General features: G+C 38.7%; 1 protein-coding gene across 4 annotated transcripts in view; it reads right to left on the reverse strand.

Moving 5' to 3' along the window:
• LOC113509831 (intermembrane lipid transfer protein VPS13A-like) overlaps positions 1-27,202 on the reverse strand; it is a 64,118-nt gene that overhangs the window by 26,289 nt on the left and 10,627 nt on the right. For all 4 annotated transcript variants that reach the window (XR_008253282.1, XM_031910848.2, XM_026893260.3 and 1 more), the window contains exons 3-36: positions 26,706-27,106; positions 25,785-25,996; positions 25,003-25,177; positions 23,596-23,869; positions 22,777-23,017; positions 22,076-22,206; positions 21,770-21,967; positions 21,070-21,278; positions 20,324-20,468; positions 19,757-19,893; positions 19,021-19,284; positions 18,688-18,872; positions 17,558-17,787; positions 16,152-16,294; positions 15,140-15,274; positions 14,627-14,798; positions 13,839-14,000; positions 12,994-13,116; positions 12,569-12,635; positions 11,754-11,911; positions 11,278-11,452; positions 10,483-10,594; positions 9,853-10,071; positions 9,150-9,346; positions 8,693-8,815; positions 8,219-8,581; positions 7,235-7,509; positions 6,498-6,674; positions 5,680-5,993; positions 4,874-5,036; positions 4,013-4,238; positions 2,732-2,845; positions 1,229-1,310; positions 305-455 (exon numbers count right to left, since the gene is read on the reverse strand). Coding sequence is in view for 3 of the 4 variants with exons in the window: in XM_031910848.2 (XP_031766708.2) it covers positions 305-455; positions 1,229-1,310; positions 2,732-2,845; positions 4,013-4,238; positions 4,874-5,036; positions 5,680-5,993; positions 6,498-6,674; positions 7,235-7,509; positions 8,219-8,581; positions 8,693-8,815; positions 9,150-9,346; positions 9,853-10,071; positions 10,483-10,594; positions 11,278-11,452; positions 11,754-11,911; positions 12,569-12,635; positions 12,994-13,116; positions 13,839-14,000; positions 14,627-14,798; positions 15,140-15,274; positions 16,152-16,294; positions 17,558-17,787; positions 18,688-18,872; positions 19,021-19,284; positions 19,757-19,893; positions 20,324-20,468; positions 21,070-21,278; positions 21,770-21,967; positions 22,076-22,206; positions 22,777-23,017; positions 23,596-23,869; positions 25,003-25,177; positions 25,785-25,996; positions 26,706-27,106 (6,453 nt within the window). In the remaining variant the exon portion in view is untranslated. The remainder of the gene's footprint in view (positions 1-304; positions 456-1,228; positions 1,311-2,731; positions 2,846-4,012; positions 4,239-4,873; positions 5,037-5,679; positions 5,994-6,497; positions 6,675-7,234; positions 7,510-8,218; positions 8,582-8,692; positions 8,816-9,149; positions 9,347-9,852; positions 10,072-10,482; positions 10,595-11,277; positions 11,453-11,753; positions 11,912-12,568; positions 12,636-12,993; positions 13,117-13,838; positions 14,001-14,626; positions 14,799-15,139; positions 15,275-16,151; positions 16,295-17,557; positions 17,788-18,687; positions 18,873-19,020; positions 19,285-19,756; positions 19,894-20,323; positions 20,469-21,069; positions 21,279-21,769; positions 21,968-22,075; positions 22,207-22,776; positions 23,018-23,595; positions 23,870-25,002; positions 25,178-25,784; positions 25,997-26,705; positions 27,107-27,202) is intronic.

Here is a 27,202-nt window from a genome sequence, read left to right on the forward strand (position 1 = left end):
AACTTAGAATGGCAAACAAGCTACGACATGACGACCCACTTGATGGAAAATGATAACCATCGCCTATAGGCATGAGAAGTACCGTGGATATAGTACGTTACAATTCCTAAAGTCTAAGAAGTTATGCCTCTGTACCCTGTAATTTTATTGCCATATCTCACCCTACAGACCGAAATACAGCTACGCAAACACAACTGCTTCACGGCAAAAACACGAATGGAACAGAGGTAGCCAAGCAAACGACTTTTATACAAATACTCCCTCTAGTGATAAAAATAGAACAAAAAACGCGCAATACACTCACAGTAAGATGATCCAGATCATGCAGGCGAATGTTGAGAGTGAGGTCAGTGAGTTTAGTGCGAAGATCCTTGGGAGGCGGTGGCGCTTCCGGGGAGTACTCGGGAGGTGGAGCTGGAGACATGCCGCCCGCTGGGAAGCCTCCTTCGAAGCAGCTACCGGACATGCAATGCCAACTTAATTTGTACTCTTGTTTATGTAAAATAGAGACCAATAGATCTCGCAATTCCACATAAAGAAGTGCCCAATTTTGAAATTTACTACTAGATCAATGATACCTATGTACTAGATTAGTGTTTTTTAATCTTTTTCATGACGCGACCCCCTTATTATGTAAAAATATCTTGCGACCCCCTTAGTATGTAATAATATCTTGCGACCCCCTTAGTATGTAATAATATCTTGCGACCCCCTTAGTATATAATAATATCTTGCGACCCCCTTAGTATATAATAATATCTTGCGACCCCCTTAGTATATAATAATATCTTGCGACCCCCTTAGTATGTAATAATATCTTGCGACCCCCTTAGTATGTAATAATATCTTGCGACCCCCTTAGTATGTAATAATATCTTGCGACCCCCTTAGTATATAATAATATCTTGCGACCCCCTTAGTATGTAATAATATCTTGCGACCCCCTTAGTATGTAATAATATCTTGCGACCCCCTTAGTATGTAAATATATCTTGCGACCCCCCTACCCTCCACATTATTGATTGATTGATGTATTTACGGAACTGTTGATTTTTCACTGCTTCGCGACCTTCTGCGACCCCTTGTAGAGGCTCGGGGACCCCACTTTGATAAAGAACCTACCAACCTAGTTCATGAAAAAAATTTTTTTAATACGTACTCAAACCTGTTAATTTTGAAAAAATATTGTAAACCTATTGATTGACAGTGATCAAAATTATTTGCTCACCAGTCCCAGTCGTCGGTTACGTCAATCATTTCATTCTTCACAGGCACGTCATCGAGAAGTTCAGCCGACGACGTATCACAGCCTAAACAAATAAAAAGAAAAAAATATGAACAAAGAAACAACTCCTTATTATTCTGAACTGAAATTACATTTTATATTAGATTTGTTTTTTATAACACAGAAGTCAAACGAGCATGCTGCTTACATGATGGTAAGTGACTACCGCCACCCATGATCGCCCATAAGACCAACGGCATTGCAGGTTTTCTGCCGGCCATTTAAAAAGGAATATGCTCTTTTCTTGAAGGTTATGATGGTATATGGATGGTAGAATCGTAAAAAAAACTATTCAAAAGTGCTTGAACTTAAATTAAGTAAAAAGATGTCGTATAGAGAGATCAAGGATGTGGCCTGGGATAGAACTGGCTGGAAGAAGATGCATGAATTAGTTGCACCGACAAGAGGAAACTCTTAAATGAAAAGAGAAAAAGATGTCTATTCAATAATATCAAGTCTCATGCTTTTTATTACTTAGAATTGAATGAAACCTTATCCATTTCCGATTCATTATTGTATTCAGCTAATTATGAGTATATCAACTTGCCATGTGGTTCCGGCATAGAACGTGCCACCCCTTCCTTTTCAATGAGTGTCGTAACAGGTGATTAGGAGAACTTAATAATCTAGGGATGAGCTACAGCGTCCCTCTTAAAACATCGCCAAAGTCTAACTGCGGTTGCCAACCCGTCTGCCAAGTGCAGCAACTACTGGCAAAACCTTTTTGGGGAGGCCTAAGGCATAGGCGAGTTAACAGCTGATATGGTGATGATAATTATACCAATTTGTGGATTTCAACTATTAAAGTCACTTCATTTCATAACCTGCCATAATTTAATAACCATGAGGAGAAAGGGATTGTTAGTAATGGAAACTGAGAATCCCATTGCTAGCAATATACCCAACCAGGTCGACCTCCTTGCGCTTCTCCCTGGATACTATCATGGTTAATTCCTGATGAATTCATCATGATGGGCTAACTGGCCTGTTATCATTCTCATCAATCACCCTTCACTAGTGCTCCGCCAGCGTATCCCGTTAGTGCAGGCGGGGTAACCATACCATTTTCACCCATCAAAAAAAAAAATTAATAACCATAATTAAAGGACTACCATTTATCGGTTCTGCTTAGCTACTGTAAAAAGTCCCATAGCAACATCTAAGCAACAAATCATCAGCTGAATTAAAGCAAATCCTTAAATAGTCCTAGTAAATTTAGAAGATTTTTTTATTTTTTTTATACAACTTAGAATGGCAAACAAGCCGACGGTCCACCTGATGGAAAGTGGTAACAGTCGCCTATAGACATGAGCAGTACCATGGACATAACAGAGTATACTGTTTCGCCCATGATACCCCCATGCGTTGCCATTCCTGAGGACTCAGGTGTTATTCCTCTGTACCCAGTATATTCACGCCAAAAATGTTCAAGATGTAATTATTTACCTGGTGTACTAGGTCTGCTGGTGTCAACGTCGTAGTCTGCTATCGCCAGTACACGATCGTTACCCGCTAGGTCTGTTTCTGCACGAGTCTTCAAATGCACCGTGGACCCTGGGCCTGATGATTGGAGACAAGAGTTTGAAGCAAATATAAGCTAAATACATTTCCAGTTACAGAGGGAGTTCTATTCGATAATTTGAAAGTCTTTAAGTCTCTGTTAAGTTACACCACAGAGGGAGTTCTTTTCGGTAATTTTAAACTCTTTAGGTCTCTGTTACGAATATAAAGTTGTTAGTGGTGACCGTATTATAAACTGATTCATGATTTAAGATTTTTATTTGTTTTTGATTTTATATTTTAATTTCTAGTCTGTAAACGTTTATTGTAGCAAAATAATGAATTCTTAATGCGACCTGAATAATATCGTCATAGTCGTAGAATACTGACGGATCTGACAAATATTACATATAAAGATCCGTCAGTATTCTACGACTATGACAATATATAAGATCCGTCAGTATTCTACGACTATGACGATATATAAGATCCGTCAGTGTTCTACGACTATGACGATATATTGCTTTATATGAGGTACATAGCTTAGTGATATTGAAATAGAGTTACTCTTATTGGACAACTAGCAGTTTTCATTCTAAAGTCCTTATTACATAATAAAACATATCAGTCATATTTTTTTGGAGGTAAGAAACAAGCATTCACTTGCAATATCAAAGGAATTGTTTACGTTTGATGACTTAATAAATCTGCCATAGAGATACTTCGCGCAAAAGTCGGATCTCCATCCCACTTGTGTTTATATCGTCAAGTTGCATGTGGCAACGTTACTATTCCTGAGGATAATGGTATTATGCTTTCGAACCCTATAATTTAACTGCCATATTGTTCTTCAAACCGAAACATGGCCATGCAAGCATAGCTGCTTCACAGCAGAAATATGCATGAGAGAATTATACTCTTGCAAATGACTATTGGCCGTGTGGTGCCGGCATAGAATAGGCCACCCACGACACTCACGGGAAAGCCCGTGGGTGTCGTAAGAATCGTCTAAGGGACGGCAAAGGATGGGCAGCAGCGTCCCTTTTAAAAATTCTTTAAAACCTAACTACGGTTGCCAATTCGCCCGCCAATCGTGGCAACTACGGACAAAATCCCCTAAGGGGGAGGCTGAAGGCTGAATATAATTTAGCAGTGGACAAGCTGGTATGATGAAATGACTTTTGTATAAAGTGTTCCTCTGGTAAGTTTACAAGTAAAGGGAGTTACCTATATCGTTGACAAGCACGAGCCCAGAGTCAGCGGTGACGATGGCAGTGACGACAGCGGTGCGGTCGCTGCAGGCGTTGGCCAGCGCCAGCAGGCAGCGCGCCCCCGCCGGCGTCACCGTCACGTTCAGCGGGTGGCGGGCTTCCAGCATTATATACGTGCACATACGTTCAGCGAAGCTCTCCGTCTCGAGACCCGAGTCCACGCTATCTTCACGAACTGGCTCCTGGGTTTTGGATATACGTTTGGTGGTCATGAAGGAAAATGTAGGCGAATCTTAAAACAACTTTTTCGATGATCACAAAATGGAACATAGGAGAACCCGACACTATTTCATTCTAATTGTGTTACTTTGAAAGCGAAGATTGTATTTTCAACTGGCTTTAAAAATAAAAAAGGTTTTCAATTCGGTTTTATTTTTTATGTATATTCTTTATTGCACTTGTAAATTGCTGTTAATGCATTTATAAATATTGTGAGCAAGGCTGGACTTATCTCTGACAGAGATCTCTTCCAGTCAACCCAAAACAGTTGGAAAGCATGTCGTCAGCGGGCAGCTATTTTTTTATGTTTGTTACCTCATAACTCCGTCAGTTCTAATACGATTTGGATTTTTTTTCTATCTAACAGGATCTACTTACAGATAAGTCTTGTAGAAATTATATCAAAATCGGTTCAGTACTTTAAATCTGATTTTGTCACAATTGAAGTCAGCTTTTTTTTGTGGGACACAGTTTTTTCTTATTTAATCCGCATAATATTGCGTTTTAAAAACTGCTTAGTTAGGAAACACAAGAACGTTACTAATATTAGTACATATGACACAACTTAGTGGTAAGTCAGCATAACCTATGCCCACACCTGTAAGGTAACAGTTTTATGCTCGACATCCTTCTTCCCCTTATCCCCGTCAATGTACGAGACAGGTTTTCCATCTTCGTCGTGGTCGCTGCACACTTCTGGCTCGCTCTGTTCGGGAGCTGATGAGTCTTCATCATTACTCATCTCGTCTGCACTCGAGTCGCTACAAATACAAGTTTATTGTACGCACTTATTGTTAGAGGGTTGACAGACTAAGTTCCCAAGAGATTACAGCATGGGGTTCTTCAAAAGGGGGGTAAAGAGGTTTCTTCAGGGTCGGCAACGCGCGCGTAATACCTCTGGTATTGCAGGCGTTCATAGGCTACGGTAACCGCTTACCATCAGGTGGGCCGTATGCTTGTTTGCCACCTCAGTGGTATAAAAAAAAGCTCATTTGAGAATACTTGACGGTCCGAAGATTCTAAAATCGAACTATTGCCTAATTCTCTGACTTTTTTAAATTCGTATTCGCTGCTGCCCATCCCTTGATCAATAATTCCCTTAGTCGTTACGACATTCACGGGAAATGAAGGGGTCGCCCATTCTATGTCAGGACCTACACGGCAAATGTAGTAATAGATATTATTCATTTTATATTTTCTCTTTGGTCCTCAGACTATCATTTGATAAAAATACCACTAATAATACCCACAGCCGTATCCTTTGTCTAAATGAAAATTAAACCAAATTAACGAACAACGATATATCCTTACACCAAATTCTGAAAGGAATGGATAGAGAGAATCGACTTCCAAAAGCCTGTGACTTAGATGGCATACATATACTAGTATATATAAATAACTTACTCCGTAAACAAATGTCCAATGGCGTTCGCCAGTTTATCCATCAACCCGTTTTCATTCTCAGAATCCGATTCGTCGATGTCCAGCGCACCTAAGAACGATATATTCCCAGCGCTAAGGTCCACGTTGCAATGTTTATTGTCTCTGTTAGGGTTCCTTATAAATGTCATTTCATTATCGGTATCGCACTCGTCTGCTGACGTCTCGGATTCGAACTCGCTCCTTTTCCTAGTCCTCTTCGAGGTGTCAGGCGAGTGGTCTGTTTCGGTTTCCGGTTGGGCAGTGTCGAGACGTGACGACATTGGATACGCTTTAGCCTGAGAAAGTTGTAGATTGAGAGGTCTCTTATTAAAAAAAAGTTTTGTTAATAGATGGAGATAGATACAAAATTTAACATATGAAATATAATATAGTATATTAATGTATAATGACAAAGCATCAGTGATGGCTGAAGTACTGAAGATGAAATCAGGACAGTTTTTAACGGAACTGCGTAGATAGGGCTTGATTCACACAGGCCAGTAAAAGAGATTGCCAAGGATGCAAGATTTCCGTTAATCCAATTCCTTCCTCGTCGTCATCATTTTTACTTTTCTCAATTAGATATCGGCATAATGTTTTCTTGACAATTTATTTATCATTTATCTCTCGCATTGTTTTTTGATGTATCGTGTAAAACGCTCTTAGCTATTGAACTATCAATTCCTGGAAATCTATTTCGATATAGTTAAATCACTACACATAGGGTTGCTACGAAAACATATTACGACGTCAAGTCGATATTCTATAAGAATATCTGAATCTTAAAGCTACAAAAGTACCTGGAATAAAGTAGCGGTAATCTCCCAAGGTCGGTAGAGGTTCTCCTCACAAACCACGGGCTCTATAACCGGCTCCCATGCATCCACTCGCTCATTGTAACAGCTCGCGTGCAGCCGCAGCCATGCCGTGCCCTGCAGCTGGCGAGACCACTCGTTTAACGCCAGCTCTCCAGATAACTGCAAGCAGGATATCCAAATAGCCAAAATATAACACCAGTAGAAAAAGCTCGTACAAAGGTATCATAACGATGACTTAAACTTCCTCCATAATTGGTCAAGCTGCATTGACCTCAAGTAATTTTATTGTACGGTGAGGTTTGATTTAATGGGTGATATATAGCAGAGAAATTATTCGGAATTGTGATCTTTATGACAGTGATAGTGATAAAGTGCGAATCAGAAGTAACTGCTGAATAGAGCAATCGTTCATGGGCTGCGGTGGCCACTTACGAACCGCATTATTTACTTCTTCACTTATTAATTTTTATAAAAAAATCTGCTTCCAACAATTTGTATTCATATCAATTACAAAGTTATAAATGTGGATAAAGCTGAAGGATATCTAGGGGGATATAAATATGGAGGTCCCTAGCATTCTGTTATCTCTGGTTTAAATTTTAGATAGACTAAAAGAACTCTCTATCTCTCACAATTTGCATAGAGTTATTATATTAAAATCTAAGTATTACAACAGGATCTTATATTCATCAGATCATAAAATAATGAAGATCTTTTACCTTCATCATTAATACTGGAACTCTCACAGTTTGTTCGATTTCAAATATAATCCTCACATTCGGAATCGTCATCAAGAAGCTCTCAGTCGGTTTTATTGCTGGATACTTAGGTGGTACGTAGCTGTCTTCGTGATTTAGAAGCACATAAGGAGTTATCTTTTTGGGAGACCACAAATCCTCGTCCTGTTTCTCCAACTTGGGATTATATGTAGCAAAGTTGAAAGGCTCTTTCTCGTCAGGGATGGTCAATTCTGATGATATCTCGTCGATTATATCTAAAATATTTTTTGTACAATTTCACATGAGCGTATTACACATTTCTAATTATTTTCTATCTATCTATCCTATTTAAGAGCTGCGCTCTTGTCGGTGGAGCTCTTGCCACTCACTACGATTTTCAGCGAGTCTCTTTACCTCATGAAGAGACTCACAAATTATTTTAATAATTATAAAACATATAGTATCTTTATGCGATTTCTATTTATACAAACTTCTATGGCAGCGATGATTACCCACATATAGCAAACAATATAATAAAATAAACGATGAAACTCATACATTCCTGGGAAAGAATGCCTTAGGACTGTCTTATGACAAATTTATTTGAGACAGATCGTTCATAACAGATCGAAAGAAACAAACCGATCTGTTAATTATAATTACATATTTCGGTTTAAATTGTGGGGTATGGCAATGAAAATACAGTACAGAAAGACATAACACCATAGTCCTCAGGAATGACAACGGAAAAGGGCTATCATGGGTATCACACTTTGTGATACCCATATACAGTATATTCTGTAATATTCATGACGCTGTCCATGTCTGTAGGCGACAGTTACCGCTTGATAGATCAAATGGATCATCAGTTTGTTTGCCATTCTGAGTATCATAAAAAAAATTAAAAAATTTAAACTCTTCATTACAAAACATGCATACAACACGAATAACTAATATACCATAATATTAAATATTGTAACTCACCCATAACAGTGTGCACAGTTGTCGCTGCAATATGAACTTCGATCTCAGATACTGATAGTTTTACTTTAACTCCTTCTTCTACGTTTTTGAAGCTTTTGGAAAACTCTACGTCACACGGTTTCAGTACCAATTGTGGTGGTAGGTTCTTTAGTTTTGATTGAAGTTTGGACATAATTTGGAGACCAGCAAGAGAAACCACTAGGTTTTCGCTACTAGAATGACTGGAGTAGTCGATAAGTAGTTCTGTCCGTAATAACAAAGCATGCCCGTCGGATTTAGTGAGATCTGTGAAGAACATTACTTCGGGCTGTCGAAACTGGATGGATATTGAGAGGCCAGGAGTTTCTTCTGATATTGACGTTGCTGCAAAGAATATTGATAACTTATTAAAAATTTCTACCATCGTAATGAAAAATCAAATAATTTAGAAAGTACTAAATACAAAGACAAGGCAGAGGTGTGACTGAAACTTACTTGCAGAATAGTATCCGCTGGTAGAGTCGCTAGAACTTGCGGCACGGTTGTTGTTGGCGCGTGGTGCGCCCAGCTCTCCAACATACCCATGATTGACCACGCCGCCATCCATCGTTTTTTCACCTGGATATTGATGGTAAAAGGTTAAACGTTACATATATTAGAACATGGTATAGGACTAAACAATATTTTTTTAGGTATCTGTGCAGGTGATCAGATTAATAATATTTTGTTCTGCGTTGGAAAGTTTTCCATTGTTTGCCTCATTTTGTAAGTCCTAGTGAAGGGAACCGTGTGCTATATTCCAATAGCGCCGGCTGGTGGAGGCTGGAGGGAGGAGGGTGGAGGGAGGAGAGTGGAGGCAGACGCACCCGGCATGGCGTCGAGCGTGGTGCGCGCGAGCTGCAGCAGGAAGGGCAGCTGGAGGGAGGAGGGAGGAGAGTGGAGGCAGACGTACCCGGCATGGCGTCGAGCGTGGTGCGCGCGAGCTGCAGCAGGAAGGGCAGCGCGAGGTTGCAGCGCATGCGGTCGACGCGCACGTCCAGCTGCGCGGCGCGCGCGCCCGCCAGCCGCGCGCTGCACTCCAGCAGCGCCGGCCGCCGCACGCTGATGCCGCCCGTCGCGCGCGTCACGCCGCCCTGTGACTGCACGATCCTGCCACACACATGCCCTTACCAAACTGAGAATGTGTGTAAAAACTTGTAATTTTTATTGGTGTCAGTATGGGTTCTATTTCAGAATTAACGAGGCCCCAGTTTTGTGCGAACACTGCAAATTTGCCCAGAATACCACCGAAAGTCGGTCGCTGTAGAATCGTGCCATACGCCGCATAAAAAATGTCTTCAGTTTATTGAACCCACAAAGAAATAGAGACCTGTAGTTTCTTAAATCATAGGAGTATTGCATGCATAAACAACGCTACATTACTTCTAAATATAAACGAATGTAATGGCTCAACTGCAATTTATATGTGTATTTTAATTCTTCTACCAAAATACGCCACATAATATATTAAGCCAAGGAGTTCCTCAGGCGATGCCTCTCCTGAGGATTAAAATGTTATTTCTTTTTTTTTAAAGATTACCTCTCTAGATCGAAATTACAACACACACAATGCTGCTTCATGCCTTAAAAAGTAATGGTTTTCATAAAACCCTCACCGTTTAATTACAATAGAAGGATCAGGTCTTATGTCTTCAACGAGCAAACTTTGTAGACTCGCTTTTAGTTCAGCACTGTTGTCCGAGTACCAGTCCAGTTGTAATGTCGCTTCACCCGCTGTCAGTTTTGCTAGACCATGGTTCAAGTCACGGACCGGCGAACTGAGGACCTCGTCCATGTCCGAGAATAACTTTAATTCAATTCCCTCCAATGTAAATCTGGAAACCAGGAATGTTTCTAGGAAATGTGAAGTACAACAAATTATTGATCTATTCCTAATTGCTAGCCTTCTGTTGAAACAGCTGACAATATTAAATATAATAATTTTAAATGAACATAATTTTAGTACCTAATTTGTTTAACCTTGTCTTAAAATACTCAGAAATCCTAAAGAAGACTATTAAAAATTTGATATAAGCTCTACCAGTAGGCTTCATCCAAACCATATTCTTTATTTCCCTATATGATATGATACATAGCACTCTCTTCCTTCTTTCCACCATTCCTTTCAGAATATCTCATTATGTTATTAGATAAGTTGCTTAAATTCCAGTGCGCTAACGAGAGGAAAATAAACTGTTCTGCTCCACATCAAGGCTTTAGGAATCAAAATTAAAAAAAAAAATTACCTTAAGACAGCTTCTTTCCTGATAGGTTCGCCTTGAGCAAAAAATGCCTGGAGTTTTTTAACCGACGCATCTGTGGCCGGTACTTCTACTGGAGAACCGGGTATTATTGTACCTGTCGAGCATTATAAAATTAGATGAAATTTACGAATGGATGTTTCCAAAAAAAAAAACAGTGAAAATAAGTCGCCTTGGAAGATGATTTGTCCTTTATGGTTGATGGTTAAAAAATATAAATAATTGAATTAACATTTTCACTACTTATTTTATTCAATTAATCAATCATGTTTTAATCATTCCGCTAATTTTTAATTAGGCGAAAAAATAATGATAACTAATTAAAAATTAATTAATAAAAAATACAGATTACTTCACTAAAATTGTCAAATCAAATTTATCTAGTACTAGAGTGTAGAAGATATGAAAGACTGGATGCACTGATAATAATAATGTAGGTATATTGTCGTGTGGTCCTGGCGTAGAATAAGCCACCCCTTCCTTTTCCGTGGGTATCGTAAGAGGCGACTAAGAGAACATAATGGTTGAAGAATGGGATGGGAACAGCGTCTCTCTTAAAACATTACCAAAAACTGCGGATGCCAACTCACCTAACAAGCATCCCTCCTTTATGGAGGAGACCTATGTTCAGTAGTTAACGGCTGATGAGATGATGATGGTGAATTAAGTAAATACAATAAATAAAGATCACAATCATATACAAATTATCGTAAACCCCAAATTAAAATCAGGATCAGCTAATAAACGCAGTGAGTGATCAGGAACATTTATATAATTTACCAATATAGGGCTCGTTGCTAAGGTTATCGGCCCAGACTGCGAGGATCGTGGCGAGGTCCTTCTGCCCGAGGTTAACTAGTACCGTATCCATCAGGACATCGGCTTCTAACGCTGTCTCGCGACGAAGGGCACGTTGGACGTCGCAACGGACCGATACTGGTTCAAGGATTGGTTCCTGAGCGAGGAAAAAATATGTGCAAATGGATTGTAAATATTAAATGCGAATAAATTAAAATTTTATGCTACTGGAATTTGTAAGTAAGGCAATGGCCTAGTAGATAAAGAAAATCAAAGAAGAGTTGATCGGAATCAGTCGAATATGGGTAAAAGAAACAGAATATTAGTAAATACTAAAGAAACCACTAGCTACGGTTACTTCAATACTATTAACATACTTTTTATAGGAATATATAATTTGGTTTCAGGAAATGGAAAGTTTTGAAAAAAAAAACAAAATATAAATAAACTAGACTCACTTGCATTTCCAAGGTACCGGCCAAGGTCATGACAGCTCTGGAGAAGGTGATGTTCACCAGCTTAATCAAAATGTTATCTATAATCGGATTCTGCATCGGGCTCGTCGCTTCTTGACTCGCGTTTGTTTGTTTAAAGAAATTTTCTATCAAAAGGTCACCTGGGAAGAAGATTGGAGAAAACGATTAAACGGATACTTTATGGGGATTTTAAAAGACTTCTCATGAAGATCTAAGAGAATTTAGAATAATTTGAGATTCTAAGAGAATCTCAAATTATTTATATTATAAGTTTTTTTAAAGGATAATAACGCTAAAATGTGCAGGCATAAAACAAACGCAAAAATTTGTTTGGATGATCTTCTTTATACTCTAACCCCAATTATTATATGGGGTTTTACGACCGGCCGCCTGCCTGACGTCAACCCTCTTTGGGAATGCATTTGTTGGTGGTTTCCGCTACCTACAGTATAGAAGAAAGAATTAGGGAAAAAAGGAAGGGAACGTTTGTTTGGGTGACAACATAAAACATTTCAAGATAGTGGCACATTCTCAAGAAAATGAAAAATAAAACTGTATAAAATATGCAAAAAATATTTTACAGATTCAAAAGATATTTGAAATTTAGAAATGACAGTTAGAAGGATAAGTACTTAAATTGTTTTAGCCCAGCAAACATTCTTACGGGACGATCATAGTTGACGCGGTCAAAAATACAACCCAAAAACATGTGGACATATAAGAGAAAGAAGATAAAAATATGACATTTCTGTCTAACATGAAAACAAAACGTAATAATTATGTAACAATTAGCTCACCCAAGTTGAACACTAGTAGATTAGGCGACGAGGGCTTCTGTGGTAACAATAATACTGGGGCATGAATCTAAAAAAAGTAAAAACATTGGCAATAAATTACAGAGAGAGGCTTTGTACAAAAGACGTTTACTTGGACACCTCTGTCCCATTCGTGTTTTTACTGTGAAGCAGTTGCGTTTGCATGGCTGTGTTTCGGTTTGATGGGTAGGATATGACAGTGAATTTACAGGGTACAGAGGAATAACACCTGAGTCCTCAGGAATGGCAACGCATGGGGGGTATCATGGGCGAAACAGTATACTCTGTTATGTCCATGGTACTGCTCATGTCTATAGGCGACAGTTACCACTTTCCATCAGGTGAGACGTCAACTTGTTTGCCATTCTAAGTTGTATAAAAATAATAAAAGAAAAAAACAAAATGACCTGTATGGCGAGGTTGAGGCGCGTGGTGGCGCGGCGCAGGCTGCGCACGCGCCGGCCCGCAGCGCACTCGGCCGCGCTCACCGCGCCCGCCGCGCTGCCCGCCGCCAGCGGCTCCACGAACTGCTGCACGCCGCGCACGCACACGCATTAACACCACCACCTCTACCACACCCGCCGGCCCGACACGGCACAATACGCTCCTTCAACTACGACTGGCTACAGCAATATCTTTGCCGTATAGTCCCAATATAGAATGGGCCATCCCTTCTTCTCCCGTAGACGTCGTAAAAGTCGACTACGGGAGCTTAATAGTCGAAGGATGGACAGCAACGTCCTTCTTAAAATATCACCAAGACCTAACCGCAGTTTGGTTTTGGTGATGTTCTTTGATGAATACAAACAACCGAGAAGATTATCTTCTACTCTCAACAATGTACTTATAATCGCTATTTGATTACCAGTTCTATAAATAAATAATTGACCAGACTTTAACCACAACTTCATCCACATGAACGAAATAACCCAGAAATAAAAAATAAAAACATAGCTTGTGGTCGTTCTCTATACCAAACAACACATGTGTGCCAAATTTCGTGTTAATTGGTGAAGCTATTGAAACGTCAAAAGACAACAAACACACTTTTGAATTCATAATATAGGCTGTATATCACAGCTTCGCCAACGTGAATTAATGTAAGTACTAAGTTAGGATATAACCTATCCGTGTTTTAAATTTCATTCAAATCCGTTTAGTAGATTTTGCTTAAAAAAATATTATACCTAACAAATCTAAGAGTACTAATTACAAATCTAATATAGAACCTACTAAATAACTAAATACTAACCTGCAGATGATGCAGAACAGAATAGAACAGTACGACATGCAATCGACCCAGATACACCCGGAGTTCACCGTGAGCTTTTAACTGCGGCGCTGTTCCGTAGTACCTTGGAGCTGCTCGGACATACTTCACCTCTAGCACCTTGTCTTCATCAGGCCATACCAGCTGTAATGTGTATTTAGTGAGTATAGACTGTCCTCGCAATACCTGAGATATATACCATACCATATGGTACCAGAGAGAGACTTTGTAAAAAAGTCGTTTGCTTGGGAACCTCTGTCACATCGGTTTGAAGGGTGAGATATAGTAGTGAATTTACAGTCCATGGTACTGCTCATGTATATAGGCGACAGTTACCACTTTTCATCAGGTGGGCCGTCGGCTTGTTTGCTATTCTGAGTTGTATAAAAAAATAAAAATAAAAAAAAAACAGTGCCGTAGACATAATAGAGTATACTGTTTTGTCCATGCGTTGCCGTTCCTGAGGATTAAGGTGTTATACCTCTGTACCCCGTAAATAAATTGCCATTTTCCACCCTTTAAACCGAAACACAACCATGCAAACAACGGCTTCACGATTGAAATACGAATGAGACAGAGGTACCCAAGCAAACAACTTTTGTACAAAACCTCTCTGTGCTTATTTCCGTTCAGTACGTAAATAACGGGACAAATTTAGCAAAGCAGATACATTATCTAATGCTACATGCCTATATTATTGGATGGATGCATGTATTTTAAAATATTAAGACAATATTGAACATTTAATTATTAAGATACAGTATACATACCTTCGGATACAAAGTGGCTTCAGACAAATCATCGAGATGCAGCGAGCTAAGGTACAGCTTGAAGATCATACGATCGTTAGCACGAAACACGCAATCGCTTTCAAGTCCAGCCAACCTTATTTCCACCAGCGAACAGTCCAAATGGCAAAGTCTCATGGATACTGAAGTCACTCTGCAAAGTAATAGAATTAAAGTCCTATATTAATGTTACTAAATTCTCCTATATAGAGTATTAATGTAGATAAAAATTAAGGTGGTATTTTTTATGCACCTTAATGTTTTTTAAGGATTTGGTTATCAGACGTTTTGTTAGTCGCTGATACAATGTGGGCACGGCTAACTTTGATTATCTGCAGTCATTAGCTGTCATTACGTCTTTGGTTTTGTATATCAGTAGATCTTAGACGAATCCATGTACGAAACTGCGAGAACGAAAGAGTAAGAAATGGATATGGGCTTGCCACTTTCGTTACAGAACCTCTTCTAGCTAGCTCATCTAATAACTGTACAAACCTAACTGAATAGCTGAACTTAGTGGCTCCTGACGGCACGGGCGGATCTTCTTCTGGCCTCATAAGGTAATCCCATAACGATTTAGTCTTCGGCACAACGATCTTCTTCAAATTTAATGCATGTCGAGTTTGAATCCTGTTAGAATTCATTAAAAAATTAGTTACTTAATCATAAAGGATCTGTTACATTTCAAATCTTCGCATTCATTTATGCTTCATTTGGAGGAGCGATGTATAAAAATGTTGATCGAGGTGCGAATTTTGATTGCAAGAATGATTTTCCGAAAAATGTAAGTGGCGAATTCACTAAAATAGGAGATGGCAATTTTTGTTTGTTAATACTTATAATGGCAAAAGAACTGACTACGCGCACTATACAAAGTAGCAATCTATAAACAACATCATGAACATCACTGGAATACCCATGCCATCCCACATGCAATATCATTCTGATGGACCTTGATGTTATGCGTCCGTACCTATTCTTTTTCTTGTACTACTTAGAATGGCAAACAAGCTGACGGCCCACCTTATAGAAAGTTATAACCGTCGCCTATAGACATGAGCAGTACCATAGACATAACAGAGTGTACCGTCATATCGAAATGAAAATAATAAGGTTACAATTAAGAATATAAAAGAGATTGTTTATAAAATATAATCTTAACCAGTTTGGCAATTATCTGTAATAGGATAACATGATTTGTTTATTTCGTCTTTTTTTTATATGACTTAGAATGTCAAACAAGCTAACGGCTCCCTTGACGGTAAATAATAACCGTCACCTATAGATATAAACAATACCATGAACATAACAGAGTATACTGTTTCGCTCATGATACCCCCCATGCATTGCCATTCCTGAGGACTCAGGTGTTATGGCTCTGTACCCTGTATAATTTTACTACCATATTCCCACCCTTTAAACCAAAATACAGCCATGTTTCGTGTCAGTCAAAAAAATCTTTAAAATCTTTACTTGTAAAACCTTGAAAGAACTACTGTAAACGTACTTGTCACAAATGTATTGCGTGTACTTGAAGAGTGTGCGGATTGCGTCCGCGTGCAGCAGTAGTGAAAACTGGCCGGCATCAGCCACTAGCGACTGTTCCACGCTGTGAAAATGCGAACGGAACTCGGGGCAGTCTGCTCGGACCTGATATTTATAATATCAATTGTTAGAAAATAGTATTGCTTGAAACTAATTTCTGAACTGGTAATAAAGACAAAAAATTACTTCATGTTACTAATATACGTTTTTGATAACAGACGACAGCCGATATCTCTACATGGAAGATGTATAAAAAAATATTATGAACCATACTTTTTAGAATTTTTATCTGTCGATCAACCTGTCTATATGTCTGTTCCGAAAACACACAAAAACAACTAGGTATATTAAACTAGATGTAATTTTTACAGTTGTATTCTTGAGAACTTTACATAAAAAGCTGTGTATCTTAATACGCCATCTAAAAGTGATTATATATATATATATATATATATATATATATATATATATATAATCACTGAAATTGAATGCTATAAATTATTTCTTGTAATTGTTTATATTTATAATAAGTTTACTATTGTAATCTTTTGGAGGAAACAATAAAGAGTATCTATCTATCTACAAAAGATTTTGTTTATTCTTTTATTACATTTTTTTTTTTGTTCAACATAGAATGGCAGACTGATGGTCCACCTGATGGAAAGTGGTATCCGTCTCGCGTCGCCTATAGACAATACCATGTACATCAGAGAATACTCTGTGAATAGTTGAATTGTCCTCATGCACTAATATCACTGGAAGTTCATTCCAAAGAGTGGTTGTGCGTAGAAGAAAGTGCCTTGAAAAACGCACGGTGGAGGACCGCCATTCGTCCAAATGGTTGGGATGAAATTTTAGTTTATGGCGGGTAGTACGATGGTGAAAATCAGCAGCAGGTATCAATCCAAACAATTCCTCAGAACGCTCCCCATGATAAATTCGATAGAAGATGCATAGAGATGCAACATCTCTACGCAGTTCAGTGGGTCGAGCCGGACAGTAAGACGCCAATCGTCAACAAGTCTCCTTGATAGACTGCTATAAGGAACGGAATTTTTATACGACAGTTTACCATTGGGGGTTTTTGCCAGTAGTTTGCTTGGCAGATGGGTTGACAACCGCAGTTTGGCTTTTAGTGATGATTTAAAAGGAGCTCTGGGCCTATCCCTCGACCATAACATCAGTCGCTCTTACGACACCCACGAAAAAGGAGTGGTGACCCATCCTATACCGGGATTACACGACATGTAATTTCACTAGTATATCCTATAAGTACTTCAAACTAAAACAAAGCCAACTAAAGTTCAAGATACAAATTGGAGTACATCCATACTCCAAAAAAGTCTAAATTGTAGAATTTTTACTAACCTTTCTATACAGCAAATTGAACAGTTCACCAGAACTGGTCAGGAGTTCAAGATACTGGCCAGTGCTGCTGTGATGCTGTTTATCAGTAAGAAGTGCCTGCCCCACTGACAATTGGACAGCGGGCCCGTATTCCATGAGAGCCACGTCTAGGCACACCTTCGTTATGCTCAACATAACGTACGGCTTCTCGGTTTGGTCCGTCGAACGGGACAGATTTATGACAATTTCACCTAATAAAAAAAAATACTCTTAAAAACTGAGACTGAGAAGAATCTTTAGATTTAAAGACCTTAATGATAGATTTTTTTAACATTGCCTCTAACGTATTCAATTGCTTATTTGTATATGCGATACTGGTACTTTTATCCAGTCGTACATATGTATGTATAATGCAAATAAAACAAATCTCTCTAGCTTTTTTACGCTGAGAACTCATCTATAGCTCAGCTGAGAATCATTAAATTTTCTTTTCTCAATGTTCTCTACCCAAAGATTTGGAAAAAATGTTTAGTAACGATCATCATCATATCAACCTTCTCTATAAGGAGAGTTTTCTAGTAGTTGCCACGCTTGGCAAGCGTGGTTGGCAATCCCAATTAAATTCTAGTGATATTTAGGAGGAACGCTGCTGCCCATATTTCGACCATTAAATTGCCTTAGTTGCCTCTTACGACATCCACAGGAAAAGAAGTTGCCCTTCTTTGGTATTTGGCTCATTCTATGCCGGGACCACAGCAATACTATTTAACGGTAAAATCGCCTTTTGTGCTAGGCAAAGGCTTAAATTATTACTTGTAATCCTTACTTCCTTAATCTACAATAATGAAGTGTATTTTTTTTTTATACAACTTAGAATGGCAAACAAGCTGACGGCCCACCTGATAGAAAGTGGTAACCGTCGCCTATAGACATGAGCATAACAAAGTACATAACAAAGTATACTGTTTCGCCCATGATACCCCCCATGCGTTGCCATTCCTGAGGACTCAGGTGTCATTCCTCTGTACCCAGTAAATTCACGCCATTTCCCACCCTTTAAATCAAAACACAGCCATGCAAACACAACTGCTTCACGGTTGAAACACGAATGGGACAGAGGTATCCAAGCAATCGACTTTCGAATTACTGACCTATGACAAAACGAAGTAAGACTCGTATGGTGTTGTTGGGGGACACATTATCATCAAAGCCCGGCAAGTCCACTGAGCGGGCGTAGAGTTCCAACTCTTCATCAGTGTGATCGGTGGACGAGAAGGCTGGCTCTGCTGCCAGGTTGCCTAAAGGCGTGCGAGATTCTTCACCTTGGGTTTCCGCTCTGTAAATTAAAATATGATAAAAATAAAAGATGGTCTGAAAAGTCCTTTTCACTCGATCTTCGATCTCTCATCCTGATCCTGATATTTCTTATGCCTTCCATTTGAAACATTTAAAATTAAAAAATAACAATGTAACTTCACACTTACTTATTTCTACTCAGATACGAGGCCACGATCTTCTGACGCAATTTTACCAGCTCGTCATAACCAGGATCCCCTGTCACTAGATCCTGTTGCATAGCCTCTGCTAGCTCAGGGTCCTCTTCTTCGTAATCTCCCGAGTCCAAAAAGGATACTGGCACTGTATTTGGCACTGGTACAGGGAGGTTATCAGCGAAGTCCATCAAGAGACCAATGATGCGGTCGGAAAGATTCAATTTGAAGCTTGATAGAGATATATTGAGCTTATATCTGGAAGGATTGCAGAAATTTAAATTGAGATTGAAGCATCTATATGGGTATAACCTACTATTGAAATAAAATGTGGCGAAGAGATGTTAGACTGGACCCAGTAATGAAAATAGAACAGCAATTAAGAATCCATTTAGAATTTTGTTTTCGAAAAATTTACTTTCAACCAAAACACTAGCGGCGTGTATGACATGAAAACATTGGCCGTGTGGTCCCGGCATAGAATAGGCCATTTCTTCCTTTCCCATGGGTATTATAAGAGGCGAGTAAGAGTGGGCGAGGGATGGGCAGCAACGTCCCTCTTAAAATATCTTTAAAGCCTTACTACGGTTGCCAATTAAGCTGCCAAGCGTAACAACAACTGACAAAACCCGCAGCAGTGAATAATTAAAAGCTGATATGATGAAGACGACGTAAAAATATATGAGCTGTTAAGCAAATGAAATTAAACTAAAATACGCGTATGTATTACCTGGGTAGTAATCTGTATTCCTTTTTAATACTATTGGAGAATACAAGAAGTGCTCGTATTTTAGGTATTAGATGCAGTTCAGAGTCCGCATGCTTCCGCGTCTCGCGCCAAGGATCGTTCCACTCGCAGAATAATACCTGAAGAGACCAACACTCCAATAAGTGTATAATTTGATGATATTACAGGATTTCATGAAAATATTTTTTTTACAAAACAGAATGAAATCAAAGTCGTTAGCAATAAGTAAACTAATTATCTTTCCTATAAATATATCAGAACAGAAATTTTGTGAATCAAAAATTCAAAAATTTCAAAAATTTTAAGCTTTTCATACTAACTGAACAGTTGAACGCACCGTGTTACTATGCGAGATATGAACTTTTAACGTTTTCCGACACATGATGAACATGTACAGAATTACTAATAGAATACTCCCTCAAAAAGATGATAACGGTTTCGATTCTACACTTTAGATACTTATGACCATTAGTATAAGTGTTCTACTAAATTCTGTTCTTCTGATATGACTGATTTAAAATGTAAATCACTTTAATAGTAAGCAGGTACCTGACAGGAACACTCAGCGTGCAGTCTGTCATACAGCCGCTCCTCCAACTCCATACACGTGGCATCCTCCAGAGCCAAGTTGGGAGGTTGCAGATCTGATTTTATTATGATACGACTGATGTCCAGCACCATTACTCTACCAGACCTGCGTAATAAGTATTCATGTTAAAAGCTTACTAGCTAGCTACATCTTCAATTTGTGTAATTTAAACACTATCTTTTTGTTAAGAAGAAGATATGCATCATCTAAAAAAGAAGACAATTAGAGATCTAGATCCTAGAAGTTATTTATGAAATTGGATAAAACAAGAAGTGTCTCTAATCCATAAAAGATGACAACAGCAGATGTATATATACATGATTTAATTTTGCTGTTAAAATATCACCATTCATTTCAGAACACCTAATGTATTTAACGTCAGCAAAAGGCGAGACGAAGATCTCCCTAGAGTAAGGTTTACCCTGACCCAGTATCCCGGTTTCTTTTGCGGATTCAACGAGCTAAATTCTTTACGTAGAAATATTATCTGAAATATCGACAAGTTGAGATTAGGATTTATGATCAAGGAGGATACGAGTGGATGGAACTGTCAACCAATCCAGACGCGAAGTTAAGACTCTTGACTTTTCCCTCTGATGGTATACTGTCTATCTAATCGTCATACGTCTATGTAGATGCCTCTCAATCATTATCCTTGCAATTTCGCACTATAACATCGAAATTATAGCTAGCGATTCAAACTAACTTGTGCACACATCCATGTTCAGGTATAACGACACACGGCCCCTTGATATCCACATTGATCTGAAACAGCTTCCGGCGGCTGACCGCATAGGCTAACACCGATTTGCTGATCCTGGCCGCCTGCTTCGCTGCACCGGCCACCTCCTCTGCCAACTCTTCGGATGTCATCGAGTGCGTTTGGAAGAAGTTTATCAATTCCGTGAAGGCATGCTGTATGGAAAAAATGTTAAATACCGTTTAACTTTTATAGAAGTAAACGTTGAACTTACCTGTAGGAAGTTGGCAGTTAAAATAGTTTCTCCTAGTAGCTTATAGTTAATTCCTCAACTTGCTGTCTATACAAAGTTAAGGTGTGTTCTAAATAAGGATCCTAGTTTCAAATTGCGCTACGTCTCTCCAGTTAACTAGGTTATAAACAAGTATGTCTCCCTTCATCTCCCAATAATTCACTGGCAAGGAGATTCTTTATAAAGGTAACAATATCCTTAGCACATGGTATTATATATCTTAAACTGTATTTGTTTGCTATGCCTTGACGGCTTCTCTAATCGACTTAAAATTTAAATACAAATGTAGTTCAGAATGATAAAGGAGATAGGCTACTTTTTGTTCCTGTCACTTAACATACGCACGCCGGTCACGCAGACAAAGTCAGGGGTAAAAACTAGTAAGTAACTATAAAACAATTTTAATCAACTGACCTCAATATACAACAATTCTAATGGTTCCAGAGAACAACATAAGCCGTAGTCGGCATCGCTGTTGCTCGGGTTGCGTTCCAGATCCAAGGCCAGTAGGTTGGTTGCAGTTGGCGCGCCACGCTCCACGCTCAGCAACGGAACTAACTCACCGTCGAAGGTAACTCCTTCAATCACTATGCTTTCTGCCCGAGCTGATAGCTGAAGAATTATAAATAGAATACAATATTCATAACATATAGATAATGATTTTGATTATTAGAGAGACAATTTGAGCTTCCACGTCAATGCATATAGAAATATTTATACCTTAAATGCTTTTGCTGATGGACGCGTCTCTAATGATGCCAGAAACTGTGTCAGTGTCACAACCAGCACTTCCTTACTTCTATTCATTAATGTGAGAGAGCAATTCGCTAGTGTTAAGTTTAGTTTATGTTCTGAAAGAAAAAAAATCAATGTTGAAATACATTTTATCAAATTCTAGAACTAACTTGTTTAAGAGGTCGGTGGTTATGAAATAAGACTCGTGTCATTATAGGGGAATCCAACTCATGTATTAACAGTTCCACAACTTTGCAATTAAAATACATTTGTATTAAAGCGACTTACCAAATTATACGTCTTTACTAGTCAATGCTCAATAAACAACTGTCAACTGTTGGTCGTTACTTCTAGTTTTTATGTCGACTTATTTGGGCGGGTAAATAAGTATTCCGAAAATGACAAATCACCATTTTGAAGTTAAATCAAATCAGCAACGGTGGCACTTGACAACAGTTATGTTATGATACAAATATAATAAAATATTGGCATACTAAATGTAAAGATGCTAACACTTGTTTGATAAAATATTTGGATAATTTGGAACATGCTTTTAGATGATTTCAGATTTCTTATCTGGTTCTCATAACTTAATAAAGTATTCTCATATAAAAATGAAGCTACTGCTTGTAATCCAGAAGAAATAGAACTATATAATCTATATAAATTAATAACTATAAACTAACCAATATATTGTTTAGATTTGTCCTGCTTCGATTCGCCCTCCACGTATCCGATGAGCTCACACACCCGTTTCTTCTCAGGGCTAGACAAGTGACTCCATAACGATTTGCTCCTCTCTGACTTCACACATAACTCTACTCGTTTATTCTCTTCAGGGTCACTGTCTACATCAGATCCTGACGGTAGCCACCAATCGATCTCTGTTTCAACTACTTCTATACGATCCGACTCTTGAGAAAGTAACTGAAATATAATGTTTTATCCTCAAATTTTTTTATCTATAATATTTGGTGGGTTGGAGTCACACTTTGGATAGGATTTTTGGAAGATTTTGAAACTGGGGGATTTTTCTTTGTCATGTATTATCAAAAAATCTGAGACTTCATATACATCTGTTTCCACTTCAGTGAACCATAACCAACATTGGTTTCAACATAGTCCAATATAACTCTCAACATATAAGTGATCTCGAGACCACCCTCTGGATGTGTACTGCATATCTACTTGGAGTATGGATTAAGCATTCTCCCAACCCATTTACCATGATGGTAAACAAGAGTACTATAGTCTGTAACACCAAGGAAGTCACACGCGCGTTTTCGACCTCTAAACAACTTTAAAAAGGGCGTATTTTTGACCAACACATATTGTAGTCTCTAAGGAAATATATTGGCAGGAAGATCATTCCACAACCTAAGTGTTCACGGGAGAAGACTCCTTATTAAGATTCTATTCTGTTCTTACTTGCCTCGTGTGTTTTATATTACATACCTTATAACTACATATTATCAATCAACATAATATTCTCGCATAATACTTACTTCAAACTTCGCCTGTTCCCTTGCAATTACCACAGATATAATCGGCAGGCTGTCCTCACACTTTTGCAAGTCTAACTTCAGCTCCGTATCGTTTGGACTCCTCAGCGTACTCTTGTATGTTTGTTTGTACTCATTGTAGTTCTCCCTGTGCTTCTTTATCGCCGCCCAAGTGTACGGCCGTACCCTCTGTTCGACCACAACGTTGTACGCGTATCGCCACCATTTCTTGATGTCTTTCGTTAGCGGCACGCCCGGGTGGAGGTGGCGGTATTTTCTAGAATGGTGAATAATTTATTATATAATTTATCATTATACTATTAATACAGTGGTTCCAAATTGTCATTCATAGTCATAAAACTTTATATTTAATTTTCTGTATATATAAAATATTCCTGTCCCGTGAGTGTCGTAACATTCGACTAAGAAAACTTAAAAGTCGAGGGATGAGTAGCAGCATCTCTCTTAAAATATCACCTAAGCCTAACTGCAGTTGCCAACCCGCCAGGCTAACGTGACAACTACTGGCAAATCCCTCCTTATAGGGGAGACCTAAGTTCAGCAGTGGACAATAAACGGTTTAATATGATGGTGATGTTAATGACCTATAAAACCTAACTGCTTTATTCTCCGATTCTTTGTTATTATGACTTTTCAAAGATTTTCAAAGAACTGTAGAAAATTATATACCGTTTCTCATATTTTAAACTGCAGACTCGACTATTAATTCATTCAGATAATTTTATTATTTCTTGTAATTGTTTTTATATTTATAAGAAGTTTACTGTTGTAATCTTTTGGAGGAAACAATAAAGAGTATCTATCTAGTAGGCTGCGTGTTAGCTCAAACAGTGTCCTGAAGACAATTGCTGATAAAATGGACTGTCCCATCCTAAAATATTGGGTAGGACAAGTTATCAATGCAAGAGCGTTATGACCGCTCGTTTACTAACATAGGTTAAGTCAATTTATAACTAACAAAATGGGCCTTATGTTGTCTGATTAAATAACATATACATACATATCTGTCACGCCTGTCTCCCATTAGGGTAGGCAGAAACAATGGAACGCCAAATGCTTCGATTCAAACAAACCTCTTTCGCTTCTTCCACATTCATCAATCTTGTCATACACGCTCGTCGGTTACGGGTACTTTTAATTTGGCCCTTCTTCAGCACGTCGCCTATTTGGTCGACATACGTCCGTCTAGGGCGGCCCCTACCGACATCTCCATTCATTCTTGCTCGATAAATCTCTTTCGTAATTCTTCTTTCATCCATCCTCTCCAAATGACCAAACCAACGCAACATTCCTTTTTCGATTTTGGTCACTACATCGTATTACTATAATTTTTATTTTTACAGGAAATCTTTAATCACATAAATGATAATTAAGACAAAATAAACACACCTATTGAGTTTAATTCTTGCAAATGAAGACAGAAGATTGTCAATGGACAGGTACTGTCTCCGGGACAGCTGCAGCGCGCTGTCCTGCAGCACGGCATCAATCAGCAGCCTTGGAACCCGAGCCTCTCCTGAACGATTGATCAATACCTTCACCTTGCATGTCACGGGCTTCAGTACTGTACATAAGAAGTGATTAAGTTATTGAATGAAAAAAAATCCGGTCAAGTGCGAGTCGGAACGAGCGCAACGAGGATTCCATATAACATTTTATTTTTTGTGAAATGACTACAAATTTACAGTTTTCGGATTTTTTCCTTTACTTGTAAAAACTGTCGTGAATATCCCTGGGAAATACAGAAGAAAAGAAATACCTTATGCTACATGGTAGTCCAATATCGAGAGGGAGATGAAAGTACGAAACCTAACTCCTAGTGACAGGGGGGAAAGTGATTGTTAGTAATGGAGACTAAGAATCCCATTGTTAGCAATATACCCAACCAGGTCGACCTTACTCGCGGTTCCCCCTAGAAACTATCATGGTTAATTCCTGATGAATTCATCATGATGGGCTAACTGGCCTGTTTTCATTCTCATCTGTCACCCTTCATTGGTGCTCCGCCAGCGTATCCCGTTAGCACAGGCGGAGTTGCCATTCAATTTTTACCCATACAAAAAAATTCCTGGTGACAACCCAGAACACAGTGAAGAAGAAGAAGAAAAATAAGTTCTGGTTAAATATTTATATATTTCTCTGAGCGACCAACATAGCATGCAGTTACTTACAAAACTCGAAGTCTTCGTGGTGCATGGAGAACTTGTTCAGTCCAGTGAGCATATAGTGCTTCCAATTGTAGTACTGCATCGGGGTTATGTGTGCAATTTCATTATCATCCAGCGCAGTCGCCGTGGGGTTCCAATATACGGACAATGATTCGATCTTCATCATTTGGTAGACAGTAGTCGCGTTCGCCGGTGTCACTGATGGTTTCCATTTGCTGCAATAGTTTATAGTTTGTAACTAGCGACCCGCCCTGGCTTCGCACGGGAACAATGCTGATACTACTCGTAAATAGCGTCGCCGGCCCCCTAATTCCTTTACATTACATTAGAAACCTCTAAAATTGTCAGTGTTTCTCTACAATATTATGCATGTATTATACATATAAACCTTCCACTTGAACCACTCTATCTATTAAAAAAAAACCGCTTCAAAATCCGTTGCGTAGTTTTAAAGATTTAAGCATACATAGGGACAGACAGATAGCGACAGCGACTTTGTTTTATACTATGTAATGATGTAAATATAATACAAGACTTCAAATAAAAGTCTTTTGTCATCTTTACAATAATCTTTTTTTATGCAACTTAGAATGGCAAATAAGCTGACGGCCCATCTGATGGGAAGTGGTAACCGTGGCCTATAAACATGAGCAGTAGCATGGACGTAACAGAGTATACTGTTTCACCTATGATACCTCCTATGCGTTGCCATTCCTGAGGAATAAGTTATGTCTATGTCCCCAGTAAATTCACTACCATATCTTACCCTTTAAACTGAAACACAGCCATGCAAACACAACTGCTTCACGGTTGAACCACGAACGGGACAGAGGTAACCAAGCAAAATTACTTTTGTACAAAGCCTCCCTTTGGTAAATAATACAAATTCAACATTTTTTAGTACCTTAAAAATTGGACTCATACCTGTTTGAAGTCTCAATGGAGAGACTCTGAAGGCAAAGACCGCAAGCTAACGGCCCATCCTTCGAGCTGATTGAGTCTTCATATCTCACGTGGATATTTCTTATGTAAATCTGTATATTATTAACTATGGCCGTGAATAAATGCTCGAAGAAGTTCTGCGGGCCTTTGAGTATCTCGCTTTCAGCTTCTAGATCCTGTAGGATCTTCCTCTTCGCAGCTCTGGTCAGTCTTCTCTCCCTGTCTGGGTCGAAATAGCTGTTGGAGATTGCTGGCCCAACTAGGATCAACACATCTTCTATATGAACGATTACGGGCTGAGTATACAGTCCCGCCCACGGTATTTGGAGGTTGATTCGCCCGATCGTTCCAATTTTCACGTCGATAGGTAAGTCAAGTTCATACTGTAAAACAAAAATAAATATATCAAGTTCATAGATTTTTACTACTGACTTTATTTATTTATTTTACACATACACTGAACTAACTTTTAACTTAAT

This window comes from Galleria mellonella, unplaced genomic scaffold (assembly GCF_026898425.1).
Source record: "Galleria mellonella isolate WM207_F2 unplaced genomic scaffold, CSIRO_AGI_GalMel_v1 utg54, whole genome shotgun sequence".
NCBI classification, from domain to species: domain Eukaryota; kingdom Metazoa; phylum Arthropoda; class Insecta; order Lepidoptera; family Pyralidae; genus Galleria; species Galleria mellonella.